Raw genomic sequence first — 20086 nt, forward strand, 5'->3', positions numbered from 1 at the left:
TCATTGCTAATTAGCTTAGCTAAGTCATATTATTTGGAAGTAACATTACTCTTTACCTGAGTACAACTTTTGACGACTCCACACTAAACCTCTGCTGTCTAGCTTGCGCGAGGTGAACGTGCGCGAGAACCTCCTGACCACTTTACCGACGGGTCTGCTCCACCTGACCCAACTGGAGAAGCTTTGCGCCTCCAAAAACCGGATGACGTCCTTGTTCGACATCCCGCCGCGTAAGCCGCGACCGGTCGACCGATCCGACCGCTCGCTCGGCTCAGCTTTCGCGTCTCTGTCCCTCAGCCGCGAACTGGAGGGGCCTGCGGAAGTTGGAGGACTTGGACATCTCAGACAATCATCTGAGTCAGTTGCCCGTCGACGTGGTGCCTGCGCTACGATCCCTCCGAGTCCTGGACGTGTCTCGGAACCGATTGGACAGCTTTCCGGAGCCCTGGGCCTGCCCGCTGGTGAGACCATAGACTGCCCGTCCCTACGCATGTTGCTAGCAAAATCTATTACAATAGTGTCTATGTTAGCTCAATGGCTACTATTGACCTACCTGTTGATTTTGAGTTCATTCCTGTTGAAATGGGTCTGACATTCGACTTCCCGACGGATCAACCAGGGAGGCTGAAGGGTGTGATCCCTCTGTAAGTGGAACACACCCTCCGGTCCCCCTACCACCTACCTGGTCTGACAATCCAAAGGCACTGTCTCAGATGTCCATGCGATGCTGTAGAGGCGTGTCAGCCCCGAAAGCCCCGCAACATCCAGAGCCTTTAGGAACTCCGGGCAGATCTCATCCACCACCGAGGAGCTTTCCAACCACCACAGTGACTTCGACCCAAGAGATAGGAGAGCCCACCTCAGAGTCCACAGGCTCTGCTTTCTTAAAGGAACAGCAGGACCGAGAACCAAAGTGGTATTTGCCATGTGGCAAAGTTGATTTTGCCATGTGGCATTTTTTTTGCCATGTGCCAAAATGGATTTTGCCATATGGCATTTTTTTGCCGTGTGGCATTTTTTGCCAGATAGTAAAATTGATTTTTCCGTGTGGCATTTTTTTGCCATATCGTAAAATTGATTTTTCCATGTGGCAAAATGTATTTTGCCATGTGGCAAAATTGATTTTGCCGTGTGGCTTTTTTTTTGCCATGTGCCAAAATGGATTTTTGCCGTGTGGCATTTTTTGCCAGATAGTAAAATTGATTTTTCCATGTGGCATTTTTTTGCCATATCGTAAAATGGATTTTTCCATGTGGCATTTTTTTACCATGTGGCAAAATGTAGTTTGCCATTTGGCATTTTTTGCCAGATCGTAAAAATGATTTTTCCATGTGGCATTTTTTTATGCCATAACGTAAAATTGATTTGTCCATGTGGCATTTTTTTACCATGTGGCAAAATGGATTTTGCCATGTAGCATTTTTTTTTTCCAGGTGGCTTTTTTTGCCATTTGTCAAAATTGATTATGCCATGGGGCATTTTTTTGCCATGTGGCAAAATGGATTTTGCCATGTGGCATTTTTTTTTTGCCATTTGCCAAAATGGATTTTGCCATGTGGCATTTTTTGCCATATTGTAAAATTGATTTTTCTATGTGGCATTTTTTTTTTGCCATGTGTCAAAACTAATTTTTGCCAGGTGTCATTTTTTTGCCATGTGTCAACATTGAGTTTGCCATGCTGCATTTTTTTGCCATGTTGCAAAATGGATTTGTCCATGTGGCATTTTTTTTTCCAGGTGGGTTTTTTTTCCCATGTGTCAAAATTGATTTTGCCATGTGGCAAGATGGATTTTGCCATGTAGCATTTTTTTGCCATTTGTCAAAATTGATCAGGCCATGGGGCATTTTTTTTTGCCATGTGGCAAATTGGATTTTGCCATGGGGCATTTTTTTTTGCCATGTGGCAAATTGGATTTTGCCATGTGGCATTTTTGCCTTATTGTAAAATTGATTTTTCCATGTGGCATTTTTTTTGCCATGTGTCAAAACTAATTTTGGCCAGGTGTCATTTTTTTTTGCCATGTGTCAACATTCATTTTGCCATGCTGCATTTTCTTGCCATGTAGCAAAATGGATTTTGCCATGTGACATTTTTTTTACTTTGCCATATGGCAAAATACATGTCAAAATACATTTTGTCATGTGGCATGTTTTTTGCCACATGGTAAAAAAAATGCCACCTTCCAAATAAAATGCCACATGGCAAAATCCATTTTGCCACATGGCAAAAAAAATGCCACATGGCAAAACAAATGTTGCCACATGGCAAAAAAATGCCACCTTGCAAAAAAATGCCACATGGCAAAATCCTATTTGCCACATGGCAAATACCATGTTTGGTTTTTCGCTGCCTCTTCAACGGAAGGCGTGTCGGTTGAATCGAGGAGGTTTCAAAGTATTCTCGAGGCAGTACCCCATCTCCACCATACACAGCGTTAATGGTGCATTCCTGAGATGCCGGATGCTGAACCAGAAATTCCTCGAAGCCGTTGGAAAGTCGTTTTCCATGACCTCACCAAACTCCTCACATGTCCAACTTCCTGTTCATTTTAGGGCATTTATAGGCCACTTCCTGTTGATTTTGAGTGACTTCCTATTCATTTGGGTACTTTTTGGAGTCACTTCCTGTTTAGTAAGCCAAAATCAACATACCCGTAAATGCCCCAAAGCAACCTCCTGCCTGGCATTGGCTGCCATAGCCACTCATCCTGGTTTTGGGTCATTACTAGGTCACTTCCTGTACATTTTGGGTCATTCCGGGGTCCCTTCTTGTCCAGTTTGGATCATTTCCTGTTCATTTTGTGGGATTTCTGGGTCATTTCCTGGTCTTTTGTCACTTTCTGTTTATTTCAGGTCACTTTCAATTAGTTTTGGGTCATTCCTGGGTCACTTCCTCTTGGTTTGAGGGCATTTCTGGATGACATTATCCTGAGTTATGCTAGCTTGACTAATTTGTTATGGCTGAGCGGACATTTTAATTTGCGGAATCTGCAGAAGTGGTGCAGAGCATCGTCCAATAAATTGAGCAGCCTACCGGACAACTTCTCTACGTTCTGGAAGACTCACCTGCAGGACGCCGACTTCTCAGACAACCTCCTGGAGGGTCTGCCCGCAGATCTCTTTCGACTGGAGGTAGCGCCCGCTATGCGATCGCGGCGTACCGGACCGGAGACAGCGTACCGGACCGGAGACGGGTTTTCTTAATCTCCCGCTCTCTCTTGTAGGCTTTGCTTTGGCTGAAATTGCGCGGGAACTCGATCGGGACTCTGCCGCCTCCTTCCGAGTGGACCTGCTCCCAGCTCCGGACACTGGACCTGTCCAGCAACATGCTGGGAAAGTACGTCCTCCTGTTTGCTATTTACCACTTTCTGTTGCTCTACTGTCGACCAATTGGAATCAACGGTAAATTAGTGTTGCACCAATAGCATTTTTTGGCTCTCGATACCACTGCTGTCCAATCACATTCTATGCCAATATAGCTACAGAAGGCCACGAGGCGCTACTGGATTATGAACAGTTCAACAATTAAATATATAAACCAGCACAAATGACAACATCCTGTTCAAGATAGGATATTTCCTTTTTAATCGAAAGTGGTGTACACCTTATAGTGGAATGTTTTGCCGATTAGCATCATGGGAGATGTAGTTCTACTTAGAAAAGATGAAAACTGCTGTATTTTGGTTGTTTTTGCTATATCGGGTTCCTTCCTGTTGATTTGGAGGCATCTCGTACTTCCTGTAGGTATCGGGTCACTTCATTGAGATTTTGGGGCATTCCAGGTTCACTTCCTGTTCATATTGGGTCACTTCCTGTTGACATGTGTGGGATTTCAGGGTCACCGCCTGTTGATTTGAAGGTATTCCGGGTTTACTTCCTGTATAAATTGGGTCACTTCCTGTTGATTGTGAGGCACTCAAGGGTCACTTCCTATTTTGGGGCGTTTCTGAGTCACTTCCTGTTGATGTCAGGGCATTCCAATTCACTTCCTGTTGACTTTGAGGGATTCAAGCGTCACTTCCTGTTGATTTTGGGGCATTTCAAGGTCCCCTCCTGCTGATTTGGGGGCATTCCTAGGTCACTTCCTGTTCATTTTGAGGCATTTCAAGGGTCTCTTACTGCTGGCTTAGCTGAGTTATGGGTTCACTTCCTGTTGATTTTGAGGCATCTCGTACTTCCTGTAGATGTCGGGTCACTTCCTGTTTTTGGGGGGCAGTTCACGTTCGTTTTGGGGGGACTTTTTGTCGATTTGAGGGCACCTCAGGTTCACTTTCTGTACAAATTGGGTCACTTCCTGCTAATTGTGAGGCATTGCAAGGTCACTTCCTGTTGATTTTGAGGCATTTCAACTTCAAGGTTACTTCCTGTGCATTTTAGGGCATTCCGGGCTCACTTCCTGTCGATTTTGAGGCATTGCAAGGTCACTTCCTGTTGATTTTGGGGCATTTCACAGTCCCTTCCTGCTGATTTGAGGGCGTTTCTAGGTCACTTCCTGTAGATATTGGGTCTCTTCCTGTTGATTTTGATGCATTTCAAGGGTCTCTTACTGCTTGTTTAGCAGAATTTTGGGTTCACTTCCTGTTGATTTTGAGGCATCTCATACTTCCTGTAGATGTCGGGTCACTTCCTGTTTTTGGGGGGCAGTGCACGTTCATATTGGGGGGATTTTGGGGTGACTTCTTGTTGATTTGAGGGAACCTCAGGTTCACTTTCTGTACAAATTCTGTCACTTCCTGTTGATTGTGAGGCATTTCAGGTTCATTTCCTGTACAAATTGGGTCACTTCCTGTTGATTGTGAGGCATTCCAGGGTCACTTCCTGTTGATTTTGGGGCATTTCACGGTCCCTTCCTGCTGATTTGAGGGCATTTCTAGGGCACTTCCTGTAGATATTGGGTCACTTCCTGTTGATTTTGATGCATTTCAAGGGTGTCTTACTGCTTGTTTAGCAAAATTCTGCTAAACGTCTTGCATCTGGCAATCCTCGCGTGAACCGATCGAGCCGCTCCACAGACGCGCTGCTCGTGAAACGCGTCCAATGGAAATTGACGCCGAGCGTCGCTGGTGCGTTATCTCGGCAGGATCGTTGACGTTTCTAGTGTGTTTTAGCCTTTACTGCTGGTTTAGCAGAATATTGGGTTCACTTCCTATTGATTTTGAGGCATCTCGTACTTCCTGTAGATGTCGGGTCACTTCCTGTTTGTGGGGGGCAGTTCACGTTCAAATTGGGGGGATTGTAGGGTCACTTCTTGTCGATTCGAGGGCACCTCAGGTTCACTTTCTCTACAAATTGTGTCACTTCCTTTTGATTTTGAGGCATTTCAGGTTCATTTCCTGTAAAAATTGGGTCACTTCCTGTTGATTGTGAGGCATTTCAAGGGTCTCTTACTGATGGTTTAGCAGAATTTTGGGTTCACTTCCTGTTCATTTTGAGGCATCTCGTACTTCCTGTAGATGACGTGTCACTTCCTGTTTTGGGGGGGGCAGTCCACGTTCATATTGGGGGGATTTTGGGGTGACTTCTTGTCGATTTGAGGGCACCTCAGGTTGACTTTCTGTACAAATTGTGTCACTTCCTGTTGATTTTGAGGCATTTCAGGTTCATTTCCTGTTGATTGTGAGGCACTGCGAGGGCACTTCCTGTTGATTTTGGGGCATTCCAGGGTCACTTCCTGTTGAGTTTGAGGCATTTCAACTTCAAGGTGACTTCCTGTTGATTTTTGGGGCATTCCAGGGTCACTTCCTGTTATTTGACGCATTGGAAGGTCACTTCCTGTTGATTTTGGGGCATTCCAGGGTCACTTCCCGTTGATTTTGGGGCATTTCACGGTCCCTTCCTGCTATTTTAGGGGCATTTCTAGGTCACTGCCTGTTGATTTTGAGGCATTTCAAGGGTCTCTTACTGCTGGTTTAGCAGAATTTTGGGTTCACTTCCTGTTGATTTTGAGGCATTTCGTACTTCCTGTAGATGTCGGGTCACTTCCTGTTTTTGGGGGCAGTTCATGTTCAAATTTGGGGGATTGTGGGGTGACTTCTTGTCGATTTGAGGGCATCTCAGGTTCACTTTCTGTACAATTTGTCACTTCCTGTTGATTGTGAGGCATGCGATGTCACTTCCTGTTGATTTGGGGGGCATTCCAGGGTCACTTCCTGTTGATTTTGGGGGCATTCCAGGGTCACTTCCTGTTGATTTTGAGGCATTCCAGGGTCACATTCTGTTGATTGTGAGGCACTGCGAGGTCACTTCCTGTTGATTTTGGAGCATTAGAGGGTAACTTCCTGTTGATTTTGAGGCATTTTAACTTCCAGTTGATTTTAGGGCATATAATGATCACTTCCTGTTGAGTTCAGGGCATTCCGGGCTCACTTCCTATTGATTGTGAGGCATTCCAGGGTCACTTCCTGTTGATTTTGGGGCATTTCTAGGTACCTTCCTTTTGATATTGGGTCACTTTGTGTTGATTATAAGGCATCTTGTACTTCCTGTAGATGGTGGGTCATTCTCTGTTTATTTGGGCGCAGTTCAGATTCAGCTCCTGTTCACATTGGCTCACTTCCTGTTGACGTGTGTGGGGGATCACTTCCTGTCGATTTGAGGGCACTTCAGGTTCACTTTCTGTACATATAGACCCTACTCACCTACGTCACAAAATGGGCGTGTCGCTGTTTCCGGCCGCCATACTGTACCTCTTTTTCAGACCTATTCTCATTGTTTTCAATTAGTCGAGCAAGTTATAGAGCAATTCATGGAAGCCCCGGTGTTATCTGACGCTGTAAACTCATTGGATCCGTTGCATAAAAGGCGTTACGTGGAAAAGCTTCAGTTTATCCATTCGCCAGATCCGTATTTGATGCCTAAATCGATGTTTTTCGACCCGCTGGCTTCGCCTGACATCTGATATCCTGATATTTACAACTATCTTGTCCACACAAAATCAGCCTATTCTCACGAAAGTTTGAAAAACTTTAAGAGCTTGGAGGCTTATAGATGCTACGTTGCTGGTTGGGTGAAACACGTCCTCGTACACGAAAATTCGGCAGGAATCTTGTGCTCGGAAGGTGAGTTACGAAATTTTCAATTCAAAATCTTTTGTTCTTGCTAACATCCACTGTCAAGTCTAATGTATTTCATGTCATTTGTCAATGGAGCTAGGGCTTTTAATGTTTATATGGTTTAGCGATAGCACTCACTACATAGTACATACATACGTGTATGTTGTCGGCGATTAGCCTAGCAATGATCTTAATTGTGGTTGTCAGCCCAAAACCCTCTAAATATATATTAAATGCATCTGACCAGCTATAAAATGACTACTACATAATCTGTGGTAGTCGTTTGGAGCCCAGTTTTCTCGTCGAATTGCAGCAGTCAATCGCGGCCTCCTCTTCGGGTCTCTCGGAATACGGTAAAAATTCAAGTCTCTCCGTCTATCTTCTCCGTTTTTGCAACCGACCGCCACACACGACTTCACCATTTTGAGTATTAATGTTGACGAGCAGTAAAACGTGCAATAATAGGAGGAATTTACGAAGTGCTAATGCATTTCTATGACGAGTATCCGGACATCATGGCGCAGGGGCGTGACTGTGACGTCACGTGAGTAGGGTCTATTGGGTCACTCCCTGCTGATTTATAGGAATTCCAGGGTCGTTTCTTGTTGATTTGGGGGCATTTCAATGTCAGTTCTGTTCATATTGGTTTCGGGGCATTTCGGGTTCACTTCCTGACGACTTATGGGCAAAAAACCCCCACTATAATTGTCAATTTCCGCACAAAAAAAAACACGCTTTGGTGCCGACAAAACACATTGTGCGCATGCAATATTTTGATTTACGAAAGTGAAACTTTAGCATGAAGCTAACGCTACACGTTTGCATTTTCGGGCACTGTTTTAGGAGCCAAGAAGGCCCCAAGTCCAGCAAACTCTCCTTCCTGAGCACGTGGAGCAAGAAAGATCCCGATGCAGGTATTGTGCGCTCTTTCTTGCTTACTTCCGCCTGTCCGGTGCTGAGCCGCTTTCTTCCGGAGGAGCGACGGCGGCGGCGTGTCCCGTGGAGTTCCCGGCGTTCCTGCGGGATTCGCTGGAGGTTTTGTACCTGAACGACAACCGCCTAGAGCGCGTCCCGCCTTCCGTCTGCGCTCTAAGCGGCCTGAGTGAACTCTACCTCGCCAAGTGAGTCACGGTACGGGAGCTTGTAGATCAGGCGGACATTTTACCTGCTTGTGTGCATGCGCGATCAGTAACCCCGGCATCCGTGAGCTTCCGGTCGAACTCGGCGGGCTGAGCAACCTTTGGCAGTTGGACACGGAGAACCTCAACATCAGCAACATTCCTCAACGAGTCCAGAAAGAAGGTAGGCTTCAAACTGTGCTAAAATGACTTCCTTCCAAAGTTTCTTTATGCGCTGCCGAGCCTCCCGCTTCAAACGGCTGAGGCGTTTAGCGCCTTTAATGGCAGCCCTGAGTCGATAGCAGATGCGTTGACTTTGATCAAAAATTACGGAAGCGTATTGCTGCCACCAAGAAAAAAAAAATCCAGTATCAGCCTATTACATGATAATTATCATGTTTTCACATGATAGTTTCATGTGTTTACATATCACATGCTTGTTATGACATTTTTACATGCTTGTTATCATGTTTTGACAATACACATTTTAAAATGATAATCATAACATTTTAATTTGATAGTTATAACGTTTTTACACATTTATCACATTTTGACCTAATAGTATCACATTTTGACATGAAGATTATCATGTTTTTACCTGATCATTATCACATTTTGCTATGATTGTATCACGATTTTACATGATAGTTATCATGTTTTTACATATCACGTTTTCACATAATAGTTATCGTGTTTTTATATGATAGTTAACACGTTTTTACATTATAGTTATCATGTTTATACACGATATCACGTCTTCACAAGATATGTTTTTTATGCTAGCTTTCGCATTTTTACATGCTTGTTGGCACGTTACATAATTATCACGTTTTTACATTATAGCGTCACATTTTAAAATGGTAATTGTAATGTTTTAACATGATCATTATCATGTTTTGACCTAATATTATGACGTTTTTACATGATACTTGTCATGTTTTTACATGATATCAGGTTTTTCACATGATAGTCATGTTTTTATGATAGTTTTCACGTTTTTACATGAGTTTTCATTTTTCTACATGATATCACGTTTTCACATGATAGTTATGTTTTTATATGATTCACGTTTTTACATTATGGTTAACATGGTTTCACATTATGGTTATGTTTATACACGATATCACATATTCACATGATAGTTCATCATGTTTATATGCTAGTTTTCACATTTTTATATGGTTGCTGGCACAATTTTACATACCGTAATTTCTGGACTATCAGCCGCTACTTTTTTCGTTCATTTTGAATCCTGCAGCTTATAGTCCAGTGCGGCTTATTTGTTGATTTATTTGTGTGAATAGGCAGCCCATGCCTCCTAGCATGCACTGCAGCACAACAGATGTAAGTAACAATCAAAATTATGTTCTTTGCGAATTATTTATTCATTTACTGTTCCAGTTGTTTCATTAATTGCTTGGTATGGTATTTGCTAACACTTTATTTGACAGCGGCGTCATAAGACTGTCATAAGACCATCATAATTGTGACATGACACTATCATGGGCATTACTGAATGCTTATGACAAATGTCATTAAGTGTCATCCAGCAAATTATGTTACCAATTCCATTTATGTCCAGCTCGGATCTTTTACATCCATTCAAATGTGAGCTCATTTGCTGAATAAAACTGAATGATAACTGTTATAAGTATTCGTTAATGCTCATGACAGTGTCGTATGACACTGTCATAATTATGTCTAATTGTCTAATGACAGTGTTATGGCGCCACCTGTCAAAGAACGTGTTACCAAATACCGTAACTAGCAATTATTTAAACAAACAGGAACAGCAACTGAATAAATAATTAGCAAAGAACCTGAATTTTGATTGTTATTTACATCTGTTGCGCTACAATGCATGCTAGGAGGCATGATGGACAACAACAAAGTTGACAGCAGGTGGCATAAAAGGTTGACTGTCTTCCCCAAGTAAGCAGTGATGGCCAAATGAAGCTTCTTGAAGCAATGAAGCTTTGCAGCCAATTGATTAAAAGCTTCATGGTGGTTCATTTGGTCTTCCGACTGTAATATGTAAGGCTGTCTAATGAAGTGTTACCGGCTGATATCTTTTGGTGTAAATATCCCATAATACAGTGAGGACAGCTGCCGCTTATAGTCCAGTGTGGCTTATCTATGAACAAATGCCATTTTTGTGTCACATTTGGTGGGTGGCGGCTTATAGTCAGGTGCGCCTTATAGTGCAAAAATTACGGTAATCATCACTTTTGCACTTTATAGTATCACGTTTTTACATGATGATTATCATGTTTTTACGTGATCGTTATCACATTTTGCCATGATAGTATCACGAATTTACATGATAGTTATCATGTTTATACACGACATCATGTCTTCACAAGATAGTTATCATGTTTTTATGCTTTCGTGTATTTACATGCTTGTTGGCACGTTTTACAAACAGTAATTATCATTTTTTACATTACAGCATCACATTTTAAAATGATAATTATAACGTTTTAACATGATCGTTATCACGTTTTACCACGTTTTGACATGAGAGTGTCACAATTTGACATCATTTTCACGTGTTTACTTTATAGTATCACGTTTTTAAATTACCATGTTTTTACATAATTGTTATCACGTTTTCACATGAGGTTATCATGTTTTTACATGATAGTTAACATGTTTTTACACGATAGTTATAATGTTTTACATGATATCATGTTTTAACATAATTGTTCTCACGTTTTGACATATTTATCACATTTTGACATGATAGTTATGTTTTTTATGAGTTTTCAAGATTTCACATGATTGTTGTCACGATTATACATATCACATTTTTACATTATAGTATCACATTTTAAAATGATGATAATATTCACGTTTTGACATGATACTTATCACGTCTTTACATGATCATTATCACGTTTTTACATAATTTTCACATTTTTACATTATAGTATCACCTATTTAAATGCCAACTATCATGTTTCTACATAATCGTGATCACGTTTTTACATATTTATCATGTTTTGACATGATAGTATCACGTTTTTACATGATAGTTATCACATTTTTTCCATTTTTATCACATTTTAACATAATTATGTCTTTGCATAATTTTTACATGACAATTATCACATTTTTACATATTGACATGATAGCATGACGTTTTTACATGATCATTATCACCTTTTTTTTTTTTTAAACATAATTTTCACGTTTTTACATTTTAGTGTCCTGTTTTTAAATGTCAATTGTCATGTTTTTACATAATGGTGATCACGTTTTTACATATTGTTCACGTTTTGACATGATAGTATTGTGGTTTTACCTGATAAGCATCACGTTTTTACATGATATGACCACATTTTTGCATGATCGTTATCACTTTTTTTACATAATTTTTCACGTTTTTACCTGATAGTATCACATTTTTAAATGACAATTATCATGTTTTAACATAATTGTTATCACGTTTTTATGTATTTATCACGTTTTTTCATTTTTGTCACATTTTAACATAATTACTTTCTTTGCATAATTATCAAATTCTTGATAATTATCATGTTTTTGCATGATATGATAACATTTTTACATGATGGTTATCATGTTTTTACATGATAATCACATTTTTAATGAGTTATCACATTTTTACATGATAGTAATTTACATTTTACTATCATGTAAAAATGTGATACTGGACTTTTTTTTGTAATTTTTTTTTAAAGAAATAAGCTAGTTATGAGTTGAGTTCCCCCCCCCCCCCCCCCCCCATCAGACACAACTGTGTATAAAAAGCCAATCGTTTGTTCTATGTTTGTGCAGTTATGCGTTATCCTTTTTGAGCAAATGAACGTTCACCCCCAGCCCTCCCACTTCAAATGGATCGGACGTCTACCGCCGTCAATGGCTGAGTCAATAGCAGATGCTTTGACATTGATCAAATCATCTTTGGTTGAGAAATGAGCTAGTTATGACTTGCTAGTTAGTTATGACTTCATTTTATGGGGAATGTGGTCCCTACCAACATGGCTGCCCCAAGGCCATGTTGATGAAGGCAATGAAAGGTCTATTTGTGCTTCAACCGTGAACAGAAATGAGTTTATAACGATTTGACATCCGAACCGTTCGAAGCGGGGGGGTGGCGGACGGCGAATGAACAGTCCTTCTATAAATTCATCTTTTAAAAGCTAGTTATGACTGAACGCTTTGACTGTGACGGCTACGTGACCTCTGGGCAGCCATGTTTGTTAAACTTTCGATGACTCTTTGGCCGTCGATGGCGGCCAAAGAGTCATCGAAAGTTTAATTTTTAAATATGGTGTTTTCCAGGCGCAGCCTCTGTGCTGGGCTTCTTGCGTGCGCAGCTGCGACGGTCCGAGCCGTGGCGTCAGCTGAAGATGCTCCTGATTGGCCCGCCGCGCCAGGGCAAGACTTCCCTCCTGGGGGCGCTGCGGACGGGCAAAGCGGCCACGTCTTTCCCGGCCACCGCCTGCGGCATCTCCACGTCCACCTTGGAGACGGACGCAGGGGAAAAGGACCAAGTACGTTTCTCAACGTTTCATTTGCTGTGGAAGTAAATCAGCTATTTTGCCTTTTTGAAATTTGCAGACAGAGCCTTTTCACACACATGGAATATCATGGTTCTTTTCTTATGGAAATAAAATGATGTTTATGTTGCCTAGCCATCAAAATTTGTGTAATTTTTGTAATTCAATGACATTTTAATGCATTTCGTTTAAATATTGAAAGTGAAAATCAAAAAATGTCCCTAAGAAAAAGTGTTGAGGGACACATAAGCATTTAATAATTGAAAAATTATTCATTTTAAGTAAAATACATTGATATATATATATATATATATAAGAAATTAATTTTAAAAATGACTGAGAAATACACAAAATTTGAGGGGTTTTTTTGTTTTTGTTTTTCCCAGAAAATATGAAATGAACAGTAATGGAAGAAAATATTTCTAAAAATCTTTATAAATAAAGCTTTTAATTAATGACAAATGGGGAAAAAAATGACTTTTTTTTTTTTTTTTTAAATAAAATTTTATTGAAAGTGAATGGAAAGGAAGTCAGGACCTAATTTTTTAAAAACATTTTTATGACTTAAATAACAAAAAGACCTTACTAATTCATATTTTTAAATAATATGAGCAGTAAAAAACTCAATTCCTCTTTTTGCATCGATTGCAAATTATTTTTTCGTTATTTTAATCAAAATTAAACAATTAAGGATTTTAAAATTTCTTGAATTATTTAAAATGTTCTCTAATAAAATTCATATCAAAAAATGGGAAATAAAAATAAAAAGGAGGGATTCATGACTATGTAATGACTATAATTCCTTTTTTTTTTCGTTCATTTTTTTGGAATTGATCAAATACATTAAAAAACAAGTAATTTTAACATGACTAATTCAATTTTTCTCATTGTTAGCTGTTTTTTTTTATCACATTTTATATATTTAGTATTTCTTTTTTTATGAATACTAGTTTTCCTCTAATGCCTTATGTATATTTCTTAACTCATAATGTGTCTTTGTCAGCGCTAGACGTCCGATGCGATCTGTTGGAAGCAGGTTGGCGGTCGTTCGTTCATGTGCCGCCAACCCAACGGATTGAACGTCTCCTCCCAATAAAGTGACGGGTGTTATTGTTCTTGTTTTTAGAGCTCACTGGCGTTGGACGTGTGGGACGTTGGCGGCCCGTCCGGCGCGTCGGCCGCAGCGGCACAGTGTTTCTACACAGACGGCGCCCTCTACGTGCTAGTGTGGAACCTGACGCTGGGCGAGGAGGCGGCAGCCGGATTGCGCGCATGGCTGCTCAACATCGAGGTGCTCGCTTTTGCGTCATTCTTTTTTTTGTTTGTTTTTTTTTTGCTGAAAAAGCTTACTTTATTTTTCAATGGAGCTCCCGCCTTCGCCTCAAGTAGTGCCGCAGCTTAAAACAGAAAGAGGCATGTATTTTGGTTCTAATGTACAAATGATCTCCAGATACATACATGCATTCGCATCATGTGAATCCCATGAGGCCTGAATTTACAGGTACAACATATACTACAGTTACGTTTTCACATGATAATGATTGAGTTTTTACTAAATTATTATCACATTTTTACATAATTATCACATTTTCACATGATGACTATCCTCTTAAATATGATAATTATCATGTGAATTCCTGATAATTATGTATAAATGGAATAATTATCGAGTGAAGATGTGATAATTATGTTAAAATGTGATAATTGTCATGTTAAGACTTGATAATTATGTGAAAATGTGATTATTATATAAAAAGATAACTGCAAAACAATGGTAACGATCAGGTAAAAGTATGATAACTTATCACGTAAAAACGATATAATTCTTAAGTGAAAAAAGTGAGAATTAGGTAAAAAATATGATCAGTATCCTGTAAAAATGTGATAATTATCACGTAATGTGTGATAATGAAAATGTGATAATCATATAAAAAGATAATTATGCAAAATAATGATAACAATCAGGTAAAAGTGTGATAACTATCACGTAAAAACGATATAATTGTTATGTGAAAAAGGGATAATTAGGTAAAAAAAAAAATATGATCACTATCCTGTAAAAATGTGATAATTATCACGTAATAACTCGATAATTATCATGTGAATTCGTGGTAAATATGTATAAACGGGATAATTGATAATTATCAAGTTTTTATGTGATCATCACTTTTTTACATAATTTTCATGCTTATAACTAATTATCCTTTTTTACATAGTTATCATGTTTTCGCAGAATAATTATCATATTTTAACATAATTATCATGTTTTACTCGTTAATTATCCCGTTTATACATAATTATCAGGAATTCACATGATAATTATATCAGGTTTTTATGCGATGATTATCACATTTTTACATATTTTTCATGCTGATTGAAAAATAAGTAAATTAATTGTTGTCATTTTTTAACGTAATTATAATATTTTCACATGATAATTTTAAAGTTTATCCATAATTATCACATTTTTACATGATAATTAGCACATTTTTACAAAATTATTATCACATTTTCACATAATTATCATTTTCACATGATTCCTGTAAAATGTGATAATTATCATGTAATAACATGATAATTATCATGTGAATTCGTGGTAATTGTGTATAAACGGGATGATTATCGAGTGAAAACGTGATAATTACGTTAAAATGTGATAATTATTTTGTGAAAATGTGATTAATTATCATGTAAAAACGTGATAAATATGGAAAAACTTGATAATTATGATGTGAAAATGTGATAATTATGTAAAAAAAAATAACAATTAGAAGCATGAAAAATATGTAAAAATGTGATAATAATCGCATAAAAACTATGTAAAAACATAATTTTGTAAAAACGTGATAACTATCTGGGTAAAATGTGATAAATATGGTAAAACTTTATAATTATCATGTGAAAATTAGGGCTGTCAACATTATCGCGTTAACGGGCGTTAATTAATTTTTTAAATTAATCACGTTAAAATATTTGACGGAATTAACGCACTTGCCCAGCTCAGACAGATTTAAATGACAGTAGAGAGAAAGGCCCCCTTGTTAATTGTGTTTTGCGGAGTTTTGCTGCCCTCTGCTGGCGCTTGGGTGCGACTGATTTTATAGTGTAAGTAATTATTGTCATCAACAATGGCGGGCTACTAGTTTATTTTTTGATTGAAAATTTTACAAATTTTATTAAAACAAAAACATTAATAGGGGTTTTAATATAAAATTTCTATAACTTGTACTAACATTTCTCATAAAGAACTACAAGTCTTTCTATCCGTGGATCACTTTAACAGAATGATAATAATGTTAATGCCATCTTGTTGATTTATTGTTAATAAAAACAAATACAGTCCTTATGTACCGCATGTTGAGTATACAGTGGGGAGAACAAGCATTTGATACACTGCCAGTGGGAAAACCCATTGGCAGTGTATCAAATACTTGTTTTCCCCACTGTATATATCCATCTTGCGTCTTATCTTTCCATTCCAACAATAATTTACAGAAAAATATGGCATGTTATATAGATAGTTTGAATTGCGATTAATTACAATTAATTAATTTTTAAGCTGTAATTAACTCGATTAAAAAATGTAATCGTTTGACAGCCCTAGTGAAAATGTGATAATTGTGCAAAAAAAAAGTGATAATTATGCAAAAAAATGATAACAATTAGTTATAAGCATGAAAAATATGTAAAAATGTCATCATTTAACAACTTGATAATTCTCATTTGAAAATGTGATAATTATCAGGAAAATGTAATAATTTTATAAAACGATAACAATTATGTAATATTTTGATAACAATCAGGCAAAAGTGTGATAACTATCATGTAAAAATGTGATATCATGTAAAAACTTGCTTATTATCATGTGAAAATTATGTAAAAGCAGGGCTAGTTAAAAGCGTGAAAACAATCATGTAAAATCTTGATTACTATCATGTGAAAATATGATAACTGTTCTTTAAAAATTGGATTATTTAAAAATTTGATAATTGTAAAAACCTGACATTTCGCATGTATAAGCGTTATACTTACTGTATGTATAAACTGACACTATCACGTAAGAACGACTTACTTTAAAAAGGGTTAATATTGACTGTTGTCTGTTTTTATGGAACGACTCTCGAAGCTGGATTTTCTCTTTTCTTTGTGCTGAAGGCCCGGGCGCCAAACTCGGCGGTGTTGGTGGTGGGAACCCACTTGGACCTGCTGGACGTCAAGTTCCGCACGGAGCGGCTGGCCACGCTGCGGGCCCACGTGCTGGCGCTGTGCCGCTCCCCGTCGGGCGCCCGAGCCGGCGGATACCCCGACGTCACCTTCGCGCATCTGCGGTCAGTGCTGAAACGCGGACCGACCGATTGACCGCGTAACCTTTTAACACATCTATGTTGGTTTTGCGTGCCAGCGAGGTGTCGTGCAAGACCTCGGAGGGAGTGGACGACCTGAAAGCGCTCATCCGCCAGGCGGCGCTCTCTATCAAAGACGCTCGTTCTCCCGCCTATGGAGGCAAGCTGCTGGGCAGGCTGGTCAGTCAACCGTCAAAAGAACACCCGAAATGCCACAAAATCAACTATTCATCGGGAAACATTTTGCTCTTTAGGTCCACATAGCAGCATTTTGAGGCATATCAGGGCCACTTTCTGTTGATCTGCGGGCATTTCGGGGGACTTCCTGTTGATATTGTGTCAATTCCTGTTTATATCGGGTCACTTCCTATCGATGTGTGGTCATTTTATGGTCACTTCAGATTTAGATTCAGAGATTTATTTGTCATTTACACCAGCTTTCACATGATGACAACAGATGACAACGAAATTCCGTTCGGTGAGTGAGCATAGGGCCGCTGCAGACGTTCAGCGCCGCCAACTTCTCTGTTTTCTTCAGAAATTACAGAGCAGTAGACACACATATATAATACAACATAGCAGGGATATGACACGATGCACAGGGATCAGTGATTAAGTGTATCAGTATTTGTACGTGTCTGTAGACTAAATAAGAGTCACAGGGCCCTGCGACCGGCCTTGGGAAGAGATCAAGGGCCAGAGATAGGGCCATCTGCGCGGCTCTCCCCAGGAGAAGGGAGCGGTGGGGTAACAGTGTTCGGGAAAGGAAAATTATAATTGAATTAAGCCGAATGAGTAATTTAATATGACGATTGGTCTTCAGTCAAATTCGTGCTCCTCATGGTGTAGGCCAGACCTTAGGTCCCTTAAGTCATTGCCAATAGTCGCGGTCTGCCTTGACAGTTCCGTCACCTGATGCAAGGTAGCATCCACTTTTCTCCATCCTTCCTCGGACCGAACTGTGAGTCCACGGATCCAGTTCTCAATCCGAGCCTCAACGCGGTCTTCCAATGCCTTGAATTGGACCGTCTGAGTCGTGGTTAGTTTATTGATTTCCTTGAAAGCTGCTGTCTTGGAAACATTCCGGTAGAGCAGGGCACCTTCTAAGCCAAGCAGAAGAAACACCACAACCGTCACGCCAAGCAGCCAAAGATCCTCGATATCTTCCCATGAATCTCTCACATATCCAGTGGCGAAGGTCCCATCTAGGCAAGATGGCTCTCCTGGTGCGCCGTGTCTTGTTGAAAAAATCTTGTCAATTGCGCTGATAGACCAACTAATCAGATCCATTTTCGTATGAGAGAACAGCACGGTTGATCCACAGAGGAAATACAAAAAAAGCAGACAGACTAGACTGACGAAGATAGCAGCAAGGAAACACGTCCGCCTCCGTCTAAGGCAGGAAGAAGAAAACTTCATATTAGTGCTGCAGCGATTAATCGATTAACTCGAATAATTTGATTGATGATTAAATTTTGCTGCTTCGAGTATTTGTTTCATTAAATTGGCATTGTAATGGTTTGTTTTGAAAATACATTTACTTTGATTGATTTTGGCGGATACAATGCCCTCCGGTGGCAACAGTGAATATGACCTAGCTCATTTCACATGGCGTAATGTAGCTGCTCCCTGTTAAGACCAACATGAGTTTTCGTTGAGCTAATGCTTTTTTAGTCATTCGTAATTTAGTTTACAGGTATTTTACAGGCTGTGGGAATATGTGTTTGAACAATTTGTTAAGAGCATTGTTAAAAAAAAAAGACTTTTGCTATGTAAGCTAGCCAATTGTTGTTTTGTTGTACTTAGATGCTCCTTTATTTTTTTCAATACCGTTTGAGGCTCAACTCGGGTATTAAATTTTTATGTTCCATATCCGATACTCGATTATTCAAACTAGCTAGTTTATCGATTAATCGACTACTAAAATAATCAATAGCATTATCCCTACTTCATATTCATATAATCTTATCGGGTTCCTTACAGTTAATACTTTGGGCATTTCAGGGTCCTTCCTGATGATGTCGGGTCGCTTCTTGTTGATATCGAGTCACTTCCTGTTAACATGGGGTCATGTTACGGTCACTTCCTGTTGCTATCACACCAGTTCTTGTTTATTTTGGGGCATTTTTGGGTCACTTCCTGTTGATCTTGGGACATTTTGGGGGTATTTCCTGTTGAAATCTTTTCACTTGAGGCATTTTGAGGTCGCTTCCTGTTCATGTTGGGCCACTTCCTGTTGATTTGGAGTTTCAGGGTCACTTCCTGTTGATGTTGGGTCATTTAGTGGTCACTTCCCATTGATATCGGTTCACTTGAATCATTTTGGGGGTCACTTCCTGTTCACACTGAGCCACTTCCTGTTGAATTGGGTCCTTTCCAGTTGATATTGGGTCAATTGCTGTTGATCATGGGTCATTTGGGGGTCACCCCCTGTTGATATTGTGTCATTTTGGGGTCTCTTTCCGTTGATATCGGTTCATTTTGATGTCACTTCCTGTTCATGTTGGGTCACTTCCTGTTGATTTGGGGGCATTTCAGGGTGACTTCCTGTTGATGTTGGGTCATTTTGGCTCACTTCCCGTTGATTTTGGTTCACTTGAGGCATTTTGGGGTCACTTCCTCTTCAAATTGGGTCACTTTCTGTTCATTTAGAGGCATTTCAGGGTCACTTCTGTTGATATCGGGCCATTTCCTGTTTGTCTCGGGGCATTTCCGGTACTTCCTGTTGGTATCGGGTCCCTTTCAGTTGATATTGGGTCATTTTGGGTCACTTCCCGTTGATATTGGTTCACTTGAGGCATTTTGGGGTCACTTCTTGTTTAAATTGGGCCACTTCCTGTTCATTTAGGGGCATTTCATGGTCACTTGCTGTAGATATTGGACCACATCGTGTTGATCTGGAGGTATTTCAGAGTACGCCCTGTTGATATCTGGTCACTTTCTGTTCATCTGAGGTTATTTTGTGGTCACTTCCTGTTGATCTGGTGATTTTGGGTTCTTTTTCCGTTGATATCGTTTCACTTCAGGCAATTCAGGGTCACTTCCTGTT

At 39.7% G+C, this 20086-nt stretch overlaps 1 protein-coding gene across 5 annotated transcripts in view; it reads left to right on the plus strand.

The window, feature by feature from the left end:
• Positions 1–20086, plus strand: part of lrrk1 (leucine-rich repeat kinase 1) — a 59438-nt gene that overhangs the window by 15411 nt on the left and 23941 nt on the right. For 3 of the 5 annotated variants that reach the window (XM_057849320.1, XM_057849307.1, XM_057849297.1), the window contains 11 exons: positions 103–230; positions 298–461; positions 2996–3133; positions 3226–3338; positions 7897–7967; positions 8030–8174; positions 8243–8355; positions 12477–12688; positions 13821–13985; positions 16850–17022; positions 17097–17217. In XM_057849320.1, the coding sequence (XP_057705303.1) occupies positions 103–230; positions 298–461; positions 2996–3133; positions 3226–3338; positions 7897–7967; positions 8030–8174; positions 8243–8355; positions 12477–12688; positions 13821–13985; positions 16850–17022; positions 17097–17217 (1543 nt within the window). The remainder of the gene's footprint in view (positions 1–102; positions 231–297; positions 462–2995; positions 3134–3225; positions 3339–7896; positions 7968–8029; positions 8175–8242; positions 8356–12476; positions 12689–13820; positions 13986–16849; positions 17023–17096; positions 17218–20086) is intronic. The other 2 variants (XM_057849314.1, XM_057849299.1) reach the window with 1 other exon arrangement.

Source organism: Corythoichthys intestinalis, chromosome 1, assembly GCF_030265065.1.
Source record: "Corythoichthys intestinalis isolate RoL2023-P3 chromosome 1, ASM3026506v1, whole genome shotgun sequence".
In the NCBI taxonomy this organism is placed as follows: Eukaryota; Metazoa; Chordata; class Actinopteri; order Syngnathiformes; family Syngnathidae; genus Corythoichthys; species Corythoichthys intestinalis.